The sequence below is a fragment of the Myodes glareolus genome, chromosome 26, assembly GCF_982192425.1.
Source record: "Myodes glareolus chromosome 26, mMyoGla1.1, whole genome shotgun sequence".
Lineage (NCBI taxonomy): Eukaryota > Metazoa > Chordata > Mammalia > Rodentia > Cricetidae > Myodes > Myodes glareolus.
The window spans coordinates 41,772,400-41,795,054 of record NC_142051.1 but is presented as its reverse complement, the minus strand read 5'-3'; the positions used below and the strand labels follow the sequence as shown (position 1 = coordinate 41,795,054).

The following is a 22,655-nucleotide window of genomic DNA, read 5'->3' as shown; positions in this document are numbered from 1 at the left end:
TAAATATGGATTGAAGGCATGTTGAAAGACGACATCGTAATATGACATATGCCAGACTTATCAATAGGACGGTGTCTTTTTAATATCCTGGGCTGAGAAGGTATCTTGATATCTTTGGGCACTGTCTTTGTTTATTCTTGATTTTGATCTTAAACTTGGGTTTTGAAAATGAACTAGAAGTAGCAGTGGAAAGAGGAACGCACACCTTGACACAAACAGTTTAATGGATCTGCTTCTCGCTTGTCATATTCGGTTGGGTTTCTGTTTTCCCGCGTATGTGTGAGCGTCAGGGAACCGCCTTCTCATTACTCCCATCTTGAAGTTTGTGAGCTCTGCCAGGGCTGTGACTGTGCTACGGTCTTGACATCTGTTTCTCCGTCTTTTGTTTGATCAATTGACTTCATTTTTTTTTTCTGTTGCTAAACTGTACTCTATTTTTTTTGACTGCATCTAGGGGGAGCTTGGCTTTGTGTAGACATAGTGGCACTGAAAGTTGCCCCCTAATTCAATAATTCACCATGAAGACTGGTTTTTCTTCTCATTGTGTTGAACAGGCATCTAATCAACCATTAATTTCCTTTTTGCTGGATGAACAGAATAACTATTTCTGTCTTTCTTTTTTGATGAGAAACAGAGGCAGAGAGGATCGGGGCCTGCTCTAAATGAGAAGGAGGGTTTTAGGATTCAGCTACAAGGGGAAGGGTGGAATAGGAAAGGGTCAGAATTTGGGGGAGGTTTGGGCAATTAATATGTGCCTGCAGACTGTAAAACAACATTTTGTCTGTTTTATGCTGAGATTAAAGATTCCTTCTACACTAGCATTAGGCAACAAGTAACTTAATTCTTCAAAACCTATTTCTTTGCCATCTGGAGAATGGGGCAGATGGAGCAGAACTGAGTACCAGTCTTACAAGTCAACAACAAACATGTGATTGCATGTTATCTTCACCTGGGGCCTAGTCAGTGTCATGCGGCCTTCAGAGTTCAGCCACAGTAGGGAAACACGGAGTCACGTTTATGAGCATGTCCTCACTGTTTATCTGGGATGCTTCTCCCAGCTCTCCACTTAGGCAAGGGCACAGCGTAGCCCAATGGCATCTGCATGAGAAGACATCTGTGGACTGGAGACCAAGCTCACAGATAGAGTAGTGGCACATCTGATGTGGTTTTATTAAAAACTATTTTTGATTGGACATCATGGAGTCGGCCTGAATGGTGTTAGTCAAAGGAAGAGGTGGTGTACAGAGCTAAAATACATGGTATCTGGAAGATGGTGGAACTCCGGGGAAGATCTGACCCAGAGTCTTTTGAATGTCTAGGGCTCTCTGTGTTTCTTATTGCTCATCGTATTTCCTTATGGTAGTCTTCTCAATATAGACCTAAAATTTGGCCCTGATACTATGTCACCATCTAACTTTATAAAACTTTATAAAGATATGGCCTTTGAGGCCCTAAGAGCAGAAGCCCAGTGAAGGAATCTGATTGACCAAGTGTGGCTCACATACACGAAGCTGGACCAATTAGCTACGGCCAAAAGATGGGATACCATCTTGGAGCTTTTTTCCCTGTGTGGTTAGACAAGAGAAAGACCTAGGAACAGGAAGGCTTCCCTTTCAAACCTTTAGAATTGTAGGATCACAGATCTTGGATGGAGTGGAAGAGCAGAAAGAAGGAAACATGATCACAGTGGAGTGTAATGTAGCATTTCCTATATATTTTAAGATAATTGCTTGAAATCTTAGAATGACTGTTTTGTATGTTCACGGATTCAATCACTATCTACTGAGAATTCACAGATTGCAGCGGACACTGGGCTCCCTGTTAGACTCAGAAGAGGAGACAGATGAATAGTCTTTCCTTTAGCAACTTGCCTTTTTTTTTAAACAAAAGAAATACTTGTTGAAGTTACAATGTGTGCCATGAAGTTTTTCCAAAGAGACGTGTGGAAGACAGGGAGATCGGCGTGAGCCTGTGCACAGGCTGGAGTTGCTCAGAAGACTTGGTGCTGACTTTTGGCCTTGAAGAGCAGAACTGTTTTATGTGGAGCATTTTCTGAGTACAGAAAAGGTTCTAGGCTAAGACAAGTGGATTGGTGTTTGAACATGCATATATATGTATATATTCAAATACACACATATATACACATATACATGCATATATACATATATGTGTATACACACATATGCCCACATCTATATCAGGGACAGACTTTCTCAAAGTATTTCTCAAAATATCTGACTAATTTTCTTAGGAAGTGTCCCTTATGGTTTCTGCTCCTACACCCCATTCCTCTTTTCCTTCCTTCTTCCTTCCCCACTTCCTCCCTCTCCCCTCTCTGGAGATCTTGACACAACTTTCTAGGGTCAGTTCTTTCCTTCTACCATGTGGGTCCTGGGGACCGAGCTCAGGTGTGTAAGCGAGTGCCTTTACCTCCTGTGTTAACCTGCAGGCCAGAAAATTGCCTTTTCCCTGTTCCCATCAAAGGCCTTGTTCTGAAAGAACAGCGTGCATCCGCGAGACCTTAATTCCTTCTTTGCAGGGTCATAAGTGTGAAGTGCTGCCATTCGTGTGTCCGAGAATTTCTGTCATTTTTACGGAAATGTATTGCGTGTTGACCCAAGTGCGAGGGTATGCCCCTGTAATCCCAACACTCGGGAGGTTGAGGCAGGAGGATGGAAAACTTGAAGCTACATACAGAGACCCTGCCTAAAAATAAAATAGGGAAGGATGTGAAGAAGAGACTTATTTTTAAGCCAACAAGTGCTCAAGTCAGATTTGGATTTTATTTTAATTTTGTAGCTTGCCGTTTATACGCAAGTGTTTCTAGAGCATGCGCAGTGATCAAGAAGACATTCTGCCTCTCTCCCCTTGGAGCCTGGAGAGACTGTGAATGGCAGGATCACCCACAAGCACTTTCAAATTGAGAGTCAGGATCAAACAAATTCAGGGAGCCTTGAGAACGAGCAGCAGATGGATCCAAATGGAAAAAGAACGCCAAGAGGACTAGGGTGGTTAGGGGAGGAAGGGACTGGGGAGAACGTTCCAGATGGAAAGGGGTGCCTGACAGTCAGGGCATGGTATTCATTCCCCGTGGAACCGAAAGGGACCTACCTGCTCTCTCCTGGTTTCCTCTACTCACTTGCCCCCTCCCATGTTAGTACAGCCAGAGGGAGAGAGGAGACATCCGTTCTCACTCATTAATCTCTCTGATCATCGTATGTTTCACCCCAGATCTTTTAAGAGGCAATAAACTTTTATTTTTAAGCAACACTATGTAACCATCACCTCATTCCTGCTACTAAACAGAGAACTTTTTCTAACCGAGATTGACAAGCCAGGAAAGTTTATCTTGTGGTCCTTCGTGTGCCTCTAAGTGCATGAGACACCACTGAGCTCCACACAGTTCTGCCTTTGTGGTTCACTTTATTTAACCTTTAACTAAAAGATACAAGTCTTGCCAATGAGGCTAGACCCTGAGTCTTTTCTTCCAATTATATTAATACTCAAAACCTTATTGATAGGTTTTACATTGACCCATTAGTGTTTGCCAATGAGAATATTCAGGATGCTGGAATGGGGGTTCTCTTTCCAGAGCAGAACGTTATCCCTGTTAGAAGCAGATGCCATTTGGCCTAATGATTACGTGTTCTTAAATTGGTATTTTAATTGGATTGCCTGGTTATTGAAATTCCCTGTGTCCCCAAGGTATATTCCTCAAATACTATCCCTCACCATAATGTCTGCTGCTTCTTCAAAAGGAGCAAAGAGATATATAAAGAGGTGATCATCACTCAAGCCCATTTGCCTGGTTGGCGTCAGCTGTCAGCCCGCAACATTTGTTTAGACAACAGTAGGTTTGGACAGAACATATAGAGTTCCCTTTCTCAGCTGTGAAATATGATGGATGTGCCATCCCGATGACCTTTACACAAGGCCACATGTTAATATTCAGGACCTCCCTTTTGTTGGGCCCGAACAATGGCTGTCATTAAGAAAGCTTGGCTTGCCAATATGCCCTCTGTTAGGATGCCGGACCACTCCTGATTGGTCACCAGGAAGTGTCATGTGCCTTTGATGGAAATGACATGGAAGATGTATGGTCAAAGTGCTGTGCTCAGCACCACTGCTGTGCAGAGGAGAAAACCACCCTGACCCAAATAGCCCTGCACTCAGACAATGTCGCACCAACCAAAGACAACGTATTGGGAAGAAAAATGCTTGTAAACTGTGTGTGTTAGAAGATGTATTGGCCAGACGGCCATAGGGCAATCTTTGAACTATTGAAATCTTTAGAAATATTGTTTGGTTCTGAAACAATACTTACAAACCTAATTAATCAAGCATAGATGGTTTATTTTCAGGCCTTGCCCGGCGCGTTGCTTTAATGCAAGAATAGGGTCGGTTGGGTTCTTTTTGCCATTTCACGGAGGCGTGCAAGAACTCAGCATGCAGATTCATGTTCATACAAGTTGAGGCTCTAAATTTCAAAATAATATCGACACAGATCTCGGGTGAGGCCATCAACAAAGGCTGGGGTCGGAGGCAGCCCGAATTCCTTTTGCACTTGTTTCTGGCTCTGTGTGTGATGTTTCCCCTCCCATCTGCTCCCTCGCTTTTATTCATCAGCATCATTTCTTCATGAAACCAAGTAAGAACCATTGGAGACAAATTCTGTAGGTTTGGTAGAAGACTTCAGGCTTTTCTTACAGAGTGAACACAACGAAGAATGGATTTCCGGGACCATTAAATGCTGGGGTTTTCAATGTTTATACATCTCCCTCCCCGTTTTCTAGTATAGTTTCATGGTTTAAAAGACTGCTTGCTACAGTACGCATGTTCAAGTGGGCAAAACGAAAGCTGTGAAGACGACTTCACGGAGGGCTGAGCGTCCTTCAAAGCGGTAACAGGCAGGAAGCACCCAGCCTTTCATACGTCAAGCCGGTTGTGCCTGAAGTGAAGTCGGTCATTAAGATGAAGGAATCATCCTAGTACTTCCTTGTATGCAAAATAGGGCTTGGACAAGATTGGAATTGTGTAAGTTCGACCCCTGAAGGCCAGCTCCTGGTTATTGATTTCGAGGCAGACTACCAACGCTTTGGATGACCTGAGTTCTGCTGGGCTCTGTCACTGTGCTCCAGCTGCTTACAAGACACAGAACAGGAGAGAGAGAAGGGCTGGAAGCTCAGTCCATAATCAGACAAATGCAGACCACTCCAGGGAAAGATTTAATAGGACAGAAAGTGGTTGAGTCTTTTCTTTCTTCAGAAAACACAAAGTAAAACCATCGTGCAAATCCTACCTTATATTCCCCAAGAGGGCAACAAACAAACAAACAAACAACAAGTGTTGACGATGAGCAGCCGCACACATGGAGAAGCCGTGAAAGAGGAGGAAGCTGAGTAGGCTTCTGGTGGGAGTCTAAGTTGGTAGGAACATTTTGGGATGAAGTAGGTAACTCTGTAATAAGGACAGAGGTAAGCACGCCTATCTAGAGATAGGCTTCTGGAGAAGCAGAGAACACACACAAGAATTTTCATAGTAGTCTTGTCTATAATATTGTTAAAACCTTCAAAATAGAAATAGAATCCACTTCTAAGCTCCCAATGCTCGTAAGAGAATGAATGAGCAAATTATGGATTTCCATATAATGAAATAGGGTGAGTCTCGCAGTATATTCTTGTTTTCTGAAGTGGTGACATGAAATTGCTGTGTGTGTATTTGTGTTTGCATACGTTCTAGTGAACTCACCCAAGAGGGGGCATGAGAAGACCAGAGGCTGATGTTGGCATGTTTTCCTTGATTCTGCCTCCATTATATGTTTTAAGACATACAGTGAACCTGGTGTTCACTATTTCGGCTGTTTGGTGAGCCCTCTGTATCCAGGTGTCTCTCCCCTCCGTGCTGGGAATACAGGCACACCAGACATGGAATTTTATGTGAGGTCCAGGGATATAAAATCAGGTCCTTGCGCTTCCATAGCAAGCCTTTTACCCAGTAATTTCCTCAGCCCATATTTTTGACATGTAAAATGATAATATAATGTTTCAACATATAAACATATGGATGTAATTAAATTTCCTGAAAGTATAGTTTAAAAAGTTCATTTGGAGTCTCACAGATTTCTGGGGGGGGATTGGTAGAGAATATTTTAGCCATAATTTTTATTCTTGTACAGATGGGGAAATGATAATGAAAATACTTGTGGTTTAATCAGAAAATAATGAATGCTTCAATCAAATTCTCAGGCTCTCAGGCCAATGTTCTTTCTGTTGTTGCTTTATTTGTTTAGTTTGAAATAAGGTCTCACCAAGTAAGCCTTGGATGATCTGAACTTGCTTTGTAGACGAGGTCAACTTCAAACTCACAGGGACCTGCCTGCCTCTGCCTCCTGTGGACTGGAATTAAAAACACGTGCCACCACGTCCTGCCTGGGCCATTGTTCTTTAAACTGATTTCATGGTAAATATGTTTGTAAATTTAAAAAAAAAATGAAACAGTCTGTATGTATCTGTGCTGGGCTGAAATATTCCCTTGATTTAACAAGACTCTTGGTATTATGGGAAGAGGTAGTGTCGCATGAAGAGTGTGACCTGGGTGTGAAGGCCCTGAAGTTTTCTTTGGGTACAGAGAGGGTGCCTTCATGACATTTTGCTGGAGAATCATGTGGTCCAGTGATATAAAAAGCAGGTATATGCTTCCCCTTCAAAGGCAGGGACGGGCACCCTTGCAGACAGCAGAGTCGCGACAAACGGCCACCTTGCTCGTGACAGCTTCATTTTCTCACGTTCATGGCAGACACCAGTGAACCTCAACACAGCCTTCAAATTCTCCATTTAAAAATTGGCATCGCAAAACTTTCTGATGAACTGCTGTTTGAGACAAACCTTGCTTGCCCTCTTGGCTCCCGCACAGGCACCGTGGTTCCCAGAGCTGGGATAATGCATGGGATGAGCTGACGGAGCTGGGTCAGTCCTGCAGAGATGAAATGGTCATCCCTAGGCAAGATGCAGAAAGAGGAAGTGGCATCTGATGAGGTGAACATGGAGGCTGATAGCCTTCACATGGACACATGTCCATCAGAGAGCAGGAGACTCCTCCTCTTATTTGTCCGTCCCACAATACATTTTTGAGCTTGGCGGTGGTGGCGCACGCCTTTAATTCCAGCACTCAGGAGGCATAGGTGGGCGGATCTCTGGGAGTTGGAGGCCAGCCTGGTCTACAAGAGCTAGTTCCAGGACAGGCACCAAAGCTACAGAGAAACCTTGTCTCAAATATATGTTTGAGTGTCTGGTAAATGCCAGGGATATAGTTCAGAATTTGCTTGTGCTGTCACCAAACTTGCCTTCTAGTGAGGGAATTAAATTTAGGAGCAACCACATATATTGCACGCTATGTCTGAATAAAGAAAAGTCAGAGAAAGGAGTCAGGATACGTGTGGCAAAGGAGGCCATGTTGGAATGAAGTTGGGACTATATTTTGTTCCAGAAGTTTGCTGTCAGGTCACCTAACAGTAAGGGGAAAAGATGATTGTAGTGGTCCTTTCTCCACGTTCTGTCTTTCTTCATGAGATCTGAGTGTATGGTCTATATTCCTTTTCTTCTCTCAACTAATTTCCTTTGACATCTTCAGCAGGACAGTGCTACTGGGAAAGAATTCCTTCAGTTGCTTTGTGGCCACTGCTGTTCCTAGAGATTTTAAATTTATCCTTTTAATGTTAAAGGGTCATTTTTCTAGATATAGAATTCCATGTCTATTTTTGTCTTTCAACACTTCAAATAATTTATTTCACCTTCCTACTAAATGATTTCTTATTTATGTTGTGAATTTAATAAAAAATAATTTTAATTAACAAACAAGAATACCATATACATTGCATGCAAATGATGCCTTGAAATATGTATAAGTATGGACTGGCTCAATCATACTAATTACCTTATAAATTATTTTCTATTTTTATGATGTGAACACTTGAATCTACTCTTGTAGTGACTTTTCAAACAGATTGTTATTAAATATTCTTCCTGTCGTGTATCACAGGTCCCTTCCTGAGATTATTTCTCCGGCTCTTCTTTAAGACAGTGTTTTCTCTTCTTTGGTTTATTTCAAGAGTCTCTTCAGTGCTGGAGAAATGGCTTGGTGCTTTAACTGCCTGCTATGTGAGCACTAAGTTCTGAGTTTGGTCCTCTGAATCCATGCTCTTGTAGCTCCAGCACTGGGAAGGTAGAGACCTATCTCTGGGACTCTGTGGCCAGTACAGCTGACTCAGCAAGCTTCCCAAGCCAGAAAGAGACCCTGTCTAAAAAAAAACAAAAATAAAAACAAAAACAAAACCCACCAAGGTAGATGATACCTTAGGAATGATGCCTGAAGTTGTACATATACATACACGTGTTTGTTTACATGCACTTGCATGATGACATGCACACATGCACACACACACACATGCATGTGCCTATGCACACACATTTACATGTTTTTTTTTCTCTTTGTGCTTGACTTTTGCAGTTCAAGAGTGATGACCTTCGTTGTGGGATTTCAGTCTCCGCTTTGCATTAATCTTGCTTGATATTCTTTTAGATGCTGGCATCGATTTGTTCTCATTGACTTTTGAAAGTCATCACTTCAAACACTTTTTTTTTACCTCCGTCTCTTTTTTTCCCTGTCTGGTTTTCTAGTTATGTGTATGGAATTGTTAAATGGTCTCATTCCTTGTACGTCCTGTTCTCTTTTAGAAGGGTCTCTTTTCTCTTTCCATTCTGATCTGAGGAGATACCCATTCCCTTGGCCAGATCCAGTCTACGGATGAGTCTGTCCAAGATGTTTATTCCCGCCGCAGTGTTTTAAAGTTCAGGCACTTCATTTTTAGCTTTTCTAAGAGTTCTCATCTCTCTTTTTCCCTCACCCAGCTATTTTTCCTGTTCTCTCCTTTCTCCATCAGAGTTTATGCTAATCAGACCTATTTTAAATGATCAGAAAATGCCAATGCCGGTGTCCTATCTAACCATGCTTCTTTCACTTGCTCTGTCTCTTCAGACTGTGGTTTTACCCGCCTTTGCTATGCCTTGTAGCCCTTCATTTGATCACAAGTGAGATGAACTAAGTAATAGCAATGAAAGCGGCCCATTTTTAGTGTGTGTTTTCTGTTAGCCCAGCTAGGTGCAGTGTCCCGTTTAGCCGTGTGTTTCTCTGCTGTGACACCAGAGACTTCAGGTCGCTTGTGTTCTTTTCTCCCTCTGGACTTTGAACTCCCCTTACTCTGCTTCTGCAGGGAGGACCTGCGTCTTGAAATATGTGGGATCGAATCCAGCTTTGTTCTACTAGGGTAGTGTTTCCCGACCGTCCTAACGCTGCCTCCTTAATGCTACAGGCTCCTCGTGTTGTGGTGACCCTCAAATGTAAGATTACTTTTGCTGCTACTTCAAAACTGTCATTTTGCAACTGTTCTGAATTGTAATGTAACTATCTGTGTTTTCCAATGGTCCTAGGTGACCCCTGTGAAAGCAAGGGTTGTGACCCGCAGGCTGAGAACCTCTGTGCTGGAGGTTGCGCTCATGGCAAGGCAGGAGAGGTGTGGGAAGCTTCCGTAATCTAATCTTGTGATTAGGTTCCAGGTCAGTCCCTGAGATGTGCAGGGGCTTCTTAGGTTTGTTCGTTTTCCTTCTCAGGGAAGACAGGGAGCACACAAAGGAACCAGAATGGGAACGTCCCCTTCCCTCAGCTGGAATAAAGCATTGCCTTGCATTTGTTGAGGGGAATACGCTGCTTATGCTTTGCAGAGCTCGCTCATCCATCGCCCTGTTATGACCTTGGAAAGACCTTTCTCACAAATTTACCTTGAGAATGTAATAAAGTTGTTATTCCCGCCTGAAACAGGTCTCCAGGCCTGCACTCTCAAGTTAATTCACACCCGGCTGCCCGTGACTGGTCAGGTTTACTATTGCAATGTTCCCACCTGTTCACGACTCCAGTGATAACTTCACCAAGCAAGAAAATCCTAGGTTGACCTGTTGGATTTAGCTGTCCCTCCCGAGTTTGGGGGTGGAAGTTTCTCTTGAAAACTCAGTTCTGTGCTGGGTTCACAAAAGTCACAGCCACTATGCGGATCGGCGAGTTAGTTTCCAAGCTGTTTGCACGATGGGGTTGAAACTGTGAGTCCCAATCCTGCACTTCCCCCAGCATTTTTGTTATTATAGCTCCCATATTTCAGATGAAAGATTGCTAAGTCCTTTGTAACTCCTCCAGACTACCACAGCCATCTGGGTTCCCACGTCCTTTGACCCGCAAGGCTTCCAGCAGCCTTCTACCTGCCTGTCACTCGTGCCTCATTCTGCTCATGTTCCATCCCTTGTGAATCACACGCCATGCAACCTCTAGACTCTTCTCCAGCCCCTTGTGGCTTACTTTATGTCGGCCACTGGGATTGCTTTCCATGGTCAGGATGGCATTGTCTTTACACCTCAAGTGAACAAACCCTTTTCAAGCTTCAGATGTTTTGAGATGAAATGTCACTGCCCCATGTCACTCCCCAGGAATCAATGCCTCAACCTTTTGGCGTTTCCATGATGTTATTCACTATTCATAACTGTTTGGCAGTGTTGTTCTTTCCTGTATTATGCAGTAGTTATCACGCTCCATGAGGATAAGGATGACATTTATATTACTCTCTTGCACCCAGGATCATGTAGAAAGTAAGGCACATAGTAGGTTTTCAACAAACATTTTTGAATGAAGAAAGGCATAAGGATGGTTTGACTGTGCATTTTTTCTGGGAGATGTAGAGAAGAAGAGAGAAAGAAGTTGTGTGTGTGTGTGTGTGGTGTGTGTGAGTGATATGTGTATTGTTCATTTGCATGTATGTATGTGTGCATATATGCATGCATGTGTATGCATGCGAAGGTGGTAGCTTGACATCAGAGGTCTTTCTCTATGTTTTATACAATTTGTTTTTGAGGCAGGGTCTTTACACTGAGCCTGGATACCACCCGATTGGGCATGCTGGTATGTCAGCAAGCCCCAGGGATCCTCCCATCTCTGCCTCCTCAGTACTATGATTACTAGGGACAACTGCTATACCTGACTTTTGGGAGATTGGAGCTCAGTTCCTCATACTTATGTGGCAGTCACTTAATGAACTGAGTCCACTCCACAGCCTTTAAGAAAGGACGGAAGTTTTAACCAACCACAGTAAGAACAGCTAAAGTACGTACTTCCCACTGCCTCTCATTGCTCTGGGTCTTATTTTATCTGTACCCAAGGTAGGTAACATAATTTCCAGTGCATGGATTGGGAAAACTTAAGTCAGACTTAGGAAGGGCTCAAACACAAATTTGACTCAAACAGCTAGACTCTGGGCTCGTGAGTGCCTGACATCTATTCTCCATCATTGTTGAGGGCTTGATGCACACTGACCCTTCCCTGTACTCAAACTCATTAGCCCAAATGCCAGTCTTAGCCCGTGGCTGGGAGGCAACAGACTTCATTACGGTCTAGGAATACCTTCAAAAGGTATAATTCGGGAGGGTGGTTTTATGGCCCTAATAGAATGGAGAATATATTTATGATCAATGTTTGATTTTTAGATGTGAGGGAACAAAGGCAATTAGGTTTAGTCTTATTCACACCTAAATGATATCATGAGTTTAGGGGAGTTAAGTGCCTCTGTGTTTTAGGTTGGTGTTTCTGCCAGTCTTTCTTTCTTTCTTTCTTTCTTTCTTTCTTTCTTTCTTTCTTTCTTTCTTTCTTTCTTCCTTTCTTTTTCTGAAGCTGAGGACTGAACCCAGGGCCTTGCGCTTGCTAGGCAAACGTTCTACCACTGAGCTAAATCCCCAACCCCATCTGCCAGTCTTTCATAGTATAAACACAACAGAGTTAGGAATGTGGTAGAGTGAGGAGATAAAGCCTGGGAAGCAAAGACACACAGAAGCTGAGAGGAGTTAACACATTTGTCTTTGTACTGAATTGAAACTGAATCTATGACCGTGGTCTAAATAGCGTGTTGCAGACTCTCTAGGCCTGTTCCCACCCCACCTCCCAAAGTATCTTTCATGATTTATCAAAATGACATTGCAGTGCAAAGAGAAGAAGAAGTTGGCTTTGTAAAATGCTTTCAGTAAGGCACCAATACCACCACCACCACCAAAACACAGCTATAACTGATGAGCTATGCATCCCTACACCAGGAGTCTGAGAGCATGCTTTGAACGAGGGGTCTCATATGAAGAAGGCATCGATGCAGAGCCTGGCTCTGCTGGTTTTATTCATTGCCAGTTTTAGCCTACGTTTTGAAAATGAGGATTTCCACTTCTCTGTATTAGACACACTTCCGACTGTGTTTTTATGGCTAAGACTTGGATGGTAGGGCATGGTCTAGCCTGTGGTCAGTACCCAGTATGTGTTAGCTGGTCTCATCATAGGCACTTCATCAAGCCCAGGATACTGCTGCCATGTGTATCCTTGAGTAGGTACCACCAGCATGGATTGTGAGGTAGCAAAACAAATGTTACCCCAAATTCAAAGACCCGGATCCTGCTTTTGGCTCAGCTAGTGATACAGTCAAGATGATTATTTTTTTCCCAGCCTCAGTTTCTTAGTAAAATTAGTAAGCCAGAGAGGCTTAGTGAGGCTCAAGTGGGATCGTTGATACAAAACCAAGTAAAATGTAAAGGAAGAGTCAAGTTATACGGAGTGTATGTGCTGGATCTGAGAGGTGTCTGGATGCAGAAGATGCCGGAAGGGACTGGCTTTCCAGCTCATGTTCGTGATTATTTTGTGGAATAAAACTGACAATGGCCTTGGAAACCCATAGACTTTCCACTGATCAAGAACTCTCCACACTGATAACATGCTTTAAACCACAGTGGCGCCTCGCAGCACAGATACTTGGGTTCCTCTCCCCGGCTTGGCCATTGGTAGGACATGATCCATATTTAAAAAAAACCATGTCTAATACGTTGTTGTCTAATAGATATTATCTAATGTACAGTTATGGTTGGGAAACATTGAATTAGATTTCAGTGTAACCTACCAAGAAGTGTAGGACTTCAACCCACAGGTTATGGAATATGACTTAACTTTTGTCATTATCTAGGAAGAAAAATTAAGGGAAAAAGCCACTGAAGATTGCAAAAGAACTTTGAACACTTTCTCTATTTAAGACCAAGGCAACTTGGTTGTTCTGTTAATCCATGTCACCTGCCAGTGATATCGTAGGAGATACCAGAAACAGATTCAAGAATCTGTGAAATTAGCAGAATCTGGTTTGATAGGCTCAAGTTCATTTTACCATAAGTCAACTGATAAATTTTGTCTTAAAGTTATTGCTTTTATTGGGTAGTGTCTAACCTGTGGCAAATGCTTAAAAATATCGGTTAAATAATGAAATAAATAAGCACAGTGACCACCCATTTTAATGCTTAATACATAATTCATGGTGGCTTTATTGTTTCTTGTACACATTAGAACACCTGTTATGAAGGGGTGGAATATTTGATGCAAAGGTGTGAAAATTTAATCTCTCAAAGTATTTTCACAGAGTTGAAAGTGGTTAGTCTCAGATAACATTTAAATTCTCTTGATCCCTAACTTCTTGGATGGGAAGGGAAATTGGATGTATTTGAAGCTTTTCAGATCTTACATTCTATTCATAACATTTGAACAACCAAACAAGAATGGATTGAATACCATGGTTATAGTGTATTCATTTCCCTTTGGACCAAGAAATCCAAAGCTACAAGTTTGAAAGATCCTAAATGTTTCTCTGCATTTTGGAAAGCTTGATAATTTTTATCTACCACGTCAAATTGTGGGCTTTAAGATGCAATAATTTGTCAACTAAAACAAAAATCAGACATTCAAGTTAATGTGAGGGAGGTAGACCAGATATCTAGATCTAAGATTTGCATGTGAACAGAGATTACAAATGCATTCCCCATTCCCATCGATTCAGGATGAATATTTATAAAATTATGCTCTATGGTAAAGATGTTACAGAAGGAAGTAAGTGGTTGTGGCGCTCATAGGTCTGGCTATGTGCCCAAGATGGAAGCTGGTGGTTTGTGCTTATTCAGATAGCAGTGTGTGTCATATGTGTTATACACTAGATAATTAGAAGACTAAAAAGATACCACCATGTTTTTTTTGTTTTTGTTTTTGTTTTTTCAAGACAGGGTTTCTCTTTGTAACTGCCCTAGTTGCCCTAGAACTAGCTCTTCTAGACCAGGCTAGCCTCAGACTCACAGCAATCCATCTGCCTCTGCCTCCCGAGTGTTGGGATTAAAGGCAAGAGCCACCACCGCTTGGCCAACATACCATCACTTAAAAATCAGAAAGTTTTACATTTTTAAAAATATTGTTCTCTCTAAAATGGCTGGGTCTTTTTTCTGTATTCTCCACTTCTTCTTGGCAATAACAGGGTTGAAATGTGTCTGATCCCTTCAAATGGGACAGGTACTCTCAGGATAACCCACTTTACTGGGATAGCAGAGAGTATTTTTTATGATTGACCCTCAGTGTACAAGGTTGTGTCTTTGGCAGAATGTGATAGTTAGCACGGACAGTGTCCTCTTGGCCACATGTGACTTGATATACACAGTATATTCTTGATGCTTTAGCTCAATTCTTCTACATAATAAAACTCGAGCCATCCAATCCAGTCTTCCCCCTTCCCTTTCCATGACTACCATATTTGGGGACGTTCTCTTATCTGTCTTCAAAAGATGAACACGATGTTTTAGATGGAATAGTTTTATTAGTAAATACTCTAGGATAATATATGCAAAACAGGCTATAATGTATATAATAATCTTGTGGCTATTGTGACAAATTACCACAAACTGAGCAGGTTAAACCAAGAGACTTTATTTTCTTAGTTTGGAGAGCAAGAGTTAAAGCTTTGCTGAAGGTTCTGAGGGAGAATTTATCCAATGCGTGTTTAGCTTTTGGTAGCAATTCTTGCCATTCCTTTACTATTAGAAACACCTCTTTAACTGTGTCTCTCCCATCTCGTGGCATTCTTCTATATCTGTATCTCTGTTTCTCTTCTTATAAGGACACTAGCCATATTGAATTAAGGACAACCTCGGTGACCTCTTCTTGACTCTTATGTGTAAAGAGTCTTTTTCCAATTAAGGGCAGATTCACAGCTACTGAAGTTCAGGGCTTGAATATAATTTCTAGAGGATGTAATTAATTTGGTCATGCTGTCACAGACTCAATGTCTTTTTGCAAGTTCCTCTTCAGTTCTCAAAATTAGCCTGCAGAGCACTCAACCCGAGGAGATTCCGAAGCCCTGGAAATTTCTCTTTTTCTACACTCCTTCCGCCACTGAAGATCTCCTTTTATGTCACTGCTATCTGACAAGACATGTCATTAAATACATCTGCACTATGAATGCTAAACTATTTTTTAACACTTTAAATTTTATTTTTGTCTAATTAAAGATTCATAAAAATTACAGCAAGTGAACGGTGGATTTTAGTTTATTTTTTCAAATTTTGTTGTTTTCATTGTGTGCTTTTCCATTTTTATATTTAAGAACGATTCTTTCATATAAGCATTGACTTTACAATGTAATAATGTCAATATTTAATGTTTATTTTCTACACACCAACTATGTTCTACATTACATACACTGTCGAGTCTGTGCTTTGTCATTTCTCAAGAGGTAGTTGTAATTCTCCATATTTTATGAGAGTCTGAGAATGTGTAAATTAAAGAGAAATTTCCCAGGTTTCTGAGCTGTAAATTGCCAAAAAACCATGACTCACACCTAGCTCCAAGTTGAACTGCTTTCACTGATTTCTCATACTATTCTGAGATGAGAATAACATATCTATAGGTCAAAATTTATGTTTTTATTTATGCAAAATACATAATTGTAAAAAGATTGAATTTGGTAATTAGATAAAATAAGCTTTGTCCATTCTCTTGCCCCTTCAAAAAGTTCTTATCCCTAAAAGGATCTCAATTGCTTTCAAACTATAATTCTAAAATTGTGTGCAAGTGTGTGCGTGTGTGCATGCACGTGCACGCACACACAAATACACATACACACACACACACACATGCTCCCCTATATTGTCCACAGAGACTATTCTTCTCTTTTTGCTTTTTATCTCTATAACTCCCCCATTACTTTTGGCCAAGAGGTCAGAGTTGCTTCTTAACGATCTCTTTAAGCCACCTTCACCCTGTCTCCCCCAAGCCACCATTGTCTGTAGCAGGGAAAGCTGGTACTGCCCTGACTGTGGCTCTCTGACTATTGAAGGCTCTCTCACATGTACCCTCTCCTTGGTCTGGGACTAGCCAAGCTGCTTAGGATGACTGGCTATTGATCTCCGGAGAGCCACCTATCTCCGATTCCACAACATTAGACTTACAAATGTGCCTCTGTGTGTGTGTGTGTGTGTATGTGTGTGTGCGTGTGTGTGTCTGTCTGTCTGTCTATAAAATGGGTTCTGAGATATCCAGCTCAGATCTCATGTATGCAAGGCAAACTCTTTCCTGAATGAGCCACCTCCCCAGCCCTCTTAGGCACCTTTGTGCAATGTGTTTTTTCACCTTGCTAATGCATCTAAAGAAGTGTCTTTACCACCGGACTTGTGCTTTGGGATTGAGAGTCTGGGCTGAAGTTCTAACTCTGTTCATTAGTATTTATGTGAACTTGGACCAGCTACCTGCTCTAATGTATGTTGGCTTCTTGGAGTATTGTAAGAACTGGTTACAAAATGGGTGGCTTAGAAAAACATAAATTAGTTCATTCCATTCTGGAGGCTAGGAGTCCCAAATCAAGGTGTCTGCCTGGGCATGCCTCCCCTGAAAGCTCTAGAGAAGGTCTGCTTCTTCGTTTTAGTAGCTCCTTGTGTACTTAGGCTCCTAATCCCTGTCTCCATCTTCCCTGGGCTTCACCTTTGCCTGTGTCTCCATGAGGCATGCTCTCGTGTGTCTCAGTTTTATAAGGATAAACAAAATGAACCCTAATTCAGAATGACTTCTTTAATTATATTTTTAGAAACTTTGTCCTCAAACGAGGCCACATGTGCACATATTGGAGGTCACAAGCACAGGTGTACAGAACTTCAACACAGCATTTTATTTGCGGTGGGAAGCACTTATAAGCTTCAATCTAGTGTTCTTACTATAAAATGGAGATAAGAATGGTTTCATCTAGCTGTGGCTCTTGCAAGGATTAAGTGGCAACTGTGTTCAGGGCGTCATATAGCATCTGCTACATGCTTCGGTGTTCTCAGCCCTTTATATCTGCCTCCACGCTCCACACTCTTCCCACCGCTTTCCCTCTCGTGTAGAGACCCCAGTTCCTGTGACGGTCATGCGTGTTTGCTCAGGTTTGAAACAGAAAAAACACACAAAGTCATCTATAACTCAATCCCTGCCTCCTTCCATTAATCTAGATGATGCTTTTGAAGTGATTCTTTCCAACTAACGTCTTTCCCTTTTACAGGATGTGTAGAAGGGACTCCTAGTCCAACGACAGGTAAAGGACTACTTTACACTCCTCACCCATACATAATCCCCAACTCTCCTGCGAGCACAGTTTCTTTCGAAGAAGAAATTCATGGAGAAGCCCGTCCTTGCCTGACATCATCCAGTGAAACGGAAGAAGACGATTTGCTCTCTCCTGTCAAAGAAGGAAGGCAGAAACGACTTAGAGGACCGCTGAAGCATGCCTGGACCAGCCCATTTCTGGAAAAGCAAGCTGAAGATAAGCCTCTTAAACGATCACACTCAGTGAATACCATTTCCCTGGAAGCTGCAGGTAGACACATACCACTTCAGAACCATCCCTTGGACAACTCCAAGGGAGATTCTGGTAGGTATCACATTGTGGTTTCTAACTTCTCTTGTCTTAATTTGTCACTTTCTGGTTTTAACTTCAATTTAACAAAACCGCTGGTTACTGAATCAACGGGGAGCCATATTCTAGAAGCATGATAAGAGCTTTATCAGTGAGACGTTAGGATATTTGTTGACTCTACATTTGAGGGGGGTATCAGATGTGTATCGATGACAAGTTATTGGTCAGTTAGGTATTGCACCAAACAGTAGTGGCGACATCATATATGTTAAACTGTTATCCTAAGATAGACTCCATGCTGAGCATTTTCTGTCTTATTACAAAACCAACATATAACATTTAGGCAGCTATACTCCCCAATTTACAAATAAAGTAGCTGTGAATGAATAGGATAGGGTAATATGTATGATAATTAAATGTTTCAACTTCAGCTATCTTAGTAGGGAAGATAAAAGTAAGGGCACGGAGGATAGGGAAAAGTTCAGTGGCTAAGGTACTTCAAAGACCTGAGTTGGAAGCTCTAGAATCCATGTAAACTGGGCATATGAGCACATGTCGCGAACCCCAGTATTTCAAGAATGAGAAGTATTCTTGAAGTGATAGGGGAAACACGAGGACCCTTGGAAGTTCATCAATGTAGGCAGTGATGAGTGGTACCAAACATACAGAGAGACTGTCTCAAGCCAGTGAAGTTGTCTGCTGACCCTCACACATATGCTGTTGGACGCACATGTCTGTGTCCACCCATGCATGTGTGTACAGCACAATGTGGTAGGCACACATGCACAAACATATTCATCTGCACCCACAGCGATTTTAAATGGAGTAAAAGAAAGGGGTTTTGGAACAGAAGACCTTGGCTCAGATCTCGGCTCTCTCCCACATCAATTTTGTAGCCATGATACAGTTCCATGGGTGCCTTTTGAGCTTGGTCTTTTCCTCCATAAATCAAGGATAATTAGTGCTATGAAGTGTACTTGTAATTAGAGGGCTCATTTCAAAAGTTCCCTAAACATGGTAGAGAATCTATGACGTTGGTATCTGGGAAATGTTATGTAGAAGGATTGGGTTGGTGTTATGGAGCCTTCTTGTAACGGAGTTGTTGTTGTTGTTTTTCCAGTGTGGAGAGTTTTCATTCCAAATGCCAACACATGTTCTGTTGATCTGTAGACACCATGTCAGAGAATCTTTTACTTCTAGGATGCTGGACCTAATGATGGGATGCAGATTATACGAGTCAGTTAACACCTTAGAAAAACTTTATGTGCATATGTGCGTGTCTGTGTGTGTGTGTGTGTGTGTGTGTGTGTGTGTGTGTGTATCTATGTAGGTGTGTGTGGAGGTCAGAGGACAACCTCCTATCTCATTCTTAGGAGTCTGCCTCCTTTTGAGATAGGGTTCATTGGACTGCATCTTCCTAATTAGGTCAGACTGTCTGACCAGAGGATCCCAAGGACCCTCCCATCTCTACCTACTCAACTCTGGGGCTGCAAACATCTGTTCCCACAGCAGGCATTTCCACATGCTCTCTGGGGATCTTACTCAGGTCCTCATGCTTGTGAGGCAAGCGGTCCATCCACTGAGCCATCTCTCCAGCTTTGAGTCTTTCTCTGTGTATGGCAACGTACCAACATGAGCATACACCTTCCGCTCTCATCCATTTGACCTTTCCACAGGGACAGAAAATGTTGCTTTCTCATCATTTGGAAGCAGAATTGGAGGCCTATTGGGGTTCTGTTATTGTAGGGTTGAAGTTAGGATTCGAACCTCCAACCCTGACTCCAGCTCAGAACATCTTCGGCTGATGAGTTAACAGGGCAATGAGGGTTCTCCGGCCTGAAGCACTTTCCAAGTTCTCAATTCTAAGCACTTTGCTGTGGTCCTTCCCTCGGACATTTAACCAGTTTGTTTCTCCATGGTCTAGTCTTTAGTTGAGTATGCACATTTGGTCTTTCCTAGTCTCTTTTCTTGCTTTATTTGTCTCTTAGGATTTATCACCAAATTGAGACTTCTGAGCTTACTATTTCTTATTCATGAGTCAGCTCCCTTCTCCTTTTCCTCTCCCCCCACCCCCGCCACAAAGAGACCATAGGCTGTGTAGGGGCAGAGATAAATGCTCTCCTTATCCTCTTCTGTGTCCCTAATGTCTCTAATGCTGTTGGGCACCTACCAGCTTCTCACAGGTGAGCCAAAGCATAAATGAATAAACACATTGATTTTCATCGGCATCACGTGACACAGACAGCAAACGCTCCATGTTCCCAGTGAGAGCAAAGACGCTTAGGACAGCTGATGTTTCGGGATTGGACTCTGAGGGCCCAGATTTTGCTAGGCCACCTGTCACCTGTTGCTGGTCAAATGTCCCGTGGTGATTGCTGTGCTATTCCAAAGGAAAGAATGTCCGTGTTCTAGTGTAAGAGATAGGATAGCATGTTCGACCTAGGTCATGCCCGATTGTGCTAAATTCCAGAATTTCCGCAGATTCTTCATGCCCAGAATATGGACAATAATTCAGCGACTCATATACAAGGGCTGGAAGTCCATATTGATAGGTGTTATGAGAATTTTGTCAAGGACCAAGTTTGGAAGTTTTCACTCAATCAGACATTTGGCAGTGTTCCATTTTTATGTCCAGGAATAACTCGTACTTTGGATCAGCCAGGTTCCCTAAACTGTTCTTGTTTGGTTTGTCTGTTTGACAGGTATATTGAGTGCACAGCGGAAGATACTCAGTATCTACCAGGCACAGAGCAATGTGGTGGGAATTTAGTTTAACTCCTCAGAAACACATTGGCTGTGTGATGCCCAGTGTAAGGAGGATTCTAATTTGATACAGTTTTGAACTTGGGAAAGAATTCTGTGACTGTTTGAAAGGTTTGGGGAATTTCCCCATTACTAAGAAGCCCATTAGAGAGTTGCAGGAAATGATTTCAAGTGTGTAAATTATCTTAATTTATTACTGATGGAACAGACCTCTAATGTGTGTGGGTCAATGTGCAGAATTTCTCAAATAAAAATGGAAGACCATATGCATAAAATGTAACTAGAATTGCAACAATGGGGAAAGAATAGAAATTAAACTGGATATTAATGTCAGCGGGAGAGTGTATGCTGGGTAGGCTCATTTTGGGGAGTTATCTACTTTTTGCATTTCAGCTGGTTTTATAAATTCTAAGGAAATTCATGATGTAGCTAACTTTTGGATTTGCTTTCAGATCATCAGCAGTCAGTCTGGGCAGGCCGTTGACCCTTTCTAGCATATCTAACATGATTCAATAATTTTCTTTTTATAAACTTCCCAGAATTAGAAGCTGGTGCCCGGCTTTAGTCACCAAGCCCCTCTCTTTCCCTCCGAAGGTTTGGACAGGCTTCTTTGAAACCGTTCTTGTACACGGGAGCCTCTTCCTAGGGCCAGCAAAGGAATAGTCAGCATTTGGATTGTGTGACGGGGTGGTCAGGGGATTTTCTTTTCTCTCTCCAACCAAGCCGCTGTCCTGTGGTCCTTGTCCAGGCTGGAGTTCGACTACCACTCTGCTTTGCCTTCCAGGTCCTGTGTTGAGACCTTCCACCGCCATTGGCCTCTGCAGAAGCGTCAAGCAGAGCTGCTCTTCCCCTCAGATCAGCTGTAGGACTTCCTCGGAATCTGGGCAGCAGGATAAAGTGTCATTCTTGGGCTCCTGGTCAAACACAGATTCCCTAAGCATACGTGGAAGAGGCTTGGCTGCCATAACACCAGAGGTGACCACCAAGCATCCTCATCGCTCTACAGAACGTAGGTCAAAGGCAGCTAGCGCCTTCCGTGGCCATGCAGCCAAGGAGCCCCTGCCTCTGCTCGTGGGATCTTCTACCCATTTGTTTCCCAAGAAGTTAATGAAGGTTTGCTCCTCAGCAGCCCCACGCCCACCCCGGCGCTTCCATAAGGCTTGTTCACAAACTCTTTCCAGGCCGGTGGTGACTGCTCACTTACACTGACCGCTGAGAAGGAATTGTTCTGTGAGCGCTGCCCATCTTCCAATCAATGCCTGCCCAGAACAACAGAAAGGGCCTCAGATGGATTGGTTTCCACGGAACCATTGTCAGGCTTTGTGAAGCATTTTTGAACCTAATAAATAATGTCAAAAGTCTCTGTCGCGGCCAAAAATGTTCTTTTTGAAGCATTTGTAATGGTATTTTTGTTCTGCAGTGTCTCCCACTGTTACAAAGAATCCACGCCGCACAATGGGGATCGGGTGCACCGCGTGCCACTTTGCAGCGCGGCCTGCTGGGATCTGAAGGTTGGGCCTTTGTTTTGCTGTTACAGGTAAAAAGGTTTCATTTGCCAGCTTCTGCTTAGGGCTAAGGATAGTTTCTAAGGGCCTTCAGGATGGCTGCGTAGACATTTGGAAAACATAATTGAATGTCTGTAATTTAATAGTTAAAACATGAAATTTGATTACACCAGAAATGCCCAGGGAAATTCTTCAGGCTATGTGGAGGGTTTTGTGTCAGAAACCTGAAGCCAGATCCTAGCCGGAGGCTTTGAAACCCTTGGAAGTAAGCTTAATTTTTTTTTTTTTAAAGGAGTTGATTCCAAAGTTTCTCATTTGCGATAGAAAAGTCTGGCAACTCAGGGAATGGACTATCAAACTGGTCATTCTAAATAACACATTTAAATTGCTTTTCGGGGTAACTTACCAGACTTACATGCCTACGTTCAACACTATATAGTGTTGATAGCTTTATCAGTGAATTGACAGAATAGCATTTGTTTCTTTCAGTGTTCATGGAGAAATAGGAACCAGACTTGCAGTTTCCCCTCAGGGCTGACCTTGGAAAGCTAGATGCACAGAGATTAGAAAGACTA

At 42.5% G+C, this 22,655-nt stretch overlaps 1 protein-coding gene across 1 annotated transcript in view; it reads left to right on the top strand.

Moving 5' to 3' along the window:
- C26H12orf42 (chromosome 26 C12orf42 homolog) overlaps window positions 1–21,936 on the top strand; it is a 137,910-nt gene extending 115,974 nt beyond the window's left edge. The window contains exons 5-6 of the mRNA XM_048418534.3: window positions 17,459–17,827; window positions 21,360–21,936. Coding sequence (XP_048274491.3) covers window positions 17,459–17,827; window positions 21,360–21,784 — 794 coding nt within the window. The 3' untranslated portion in view covers window positions 21,785–21,936. The remainder of the gene's footprint in view (window positions 1–17,458; window positions 17,828–21,359) is intronic.
- Window positions 21,937–22,655: the final 719 nt, after the last annotated feature.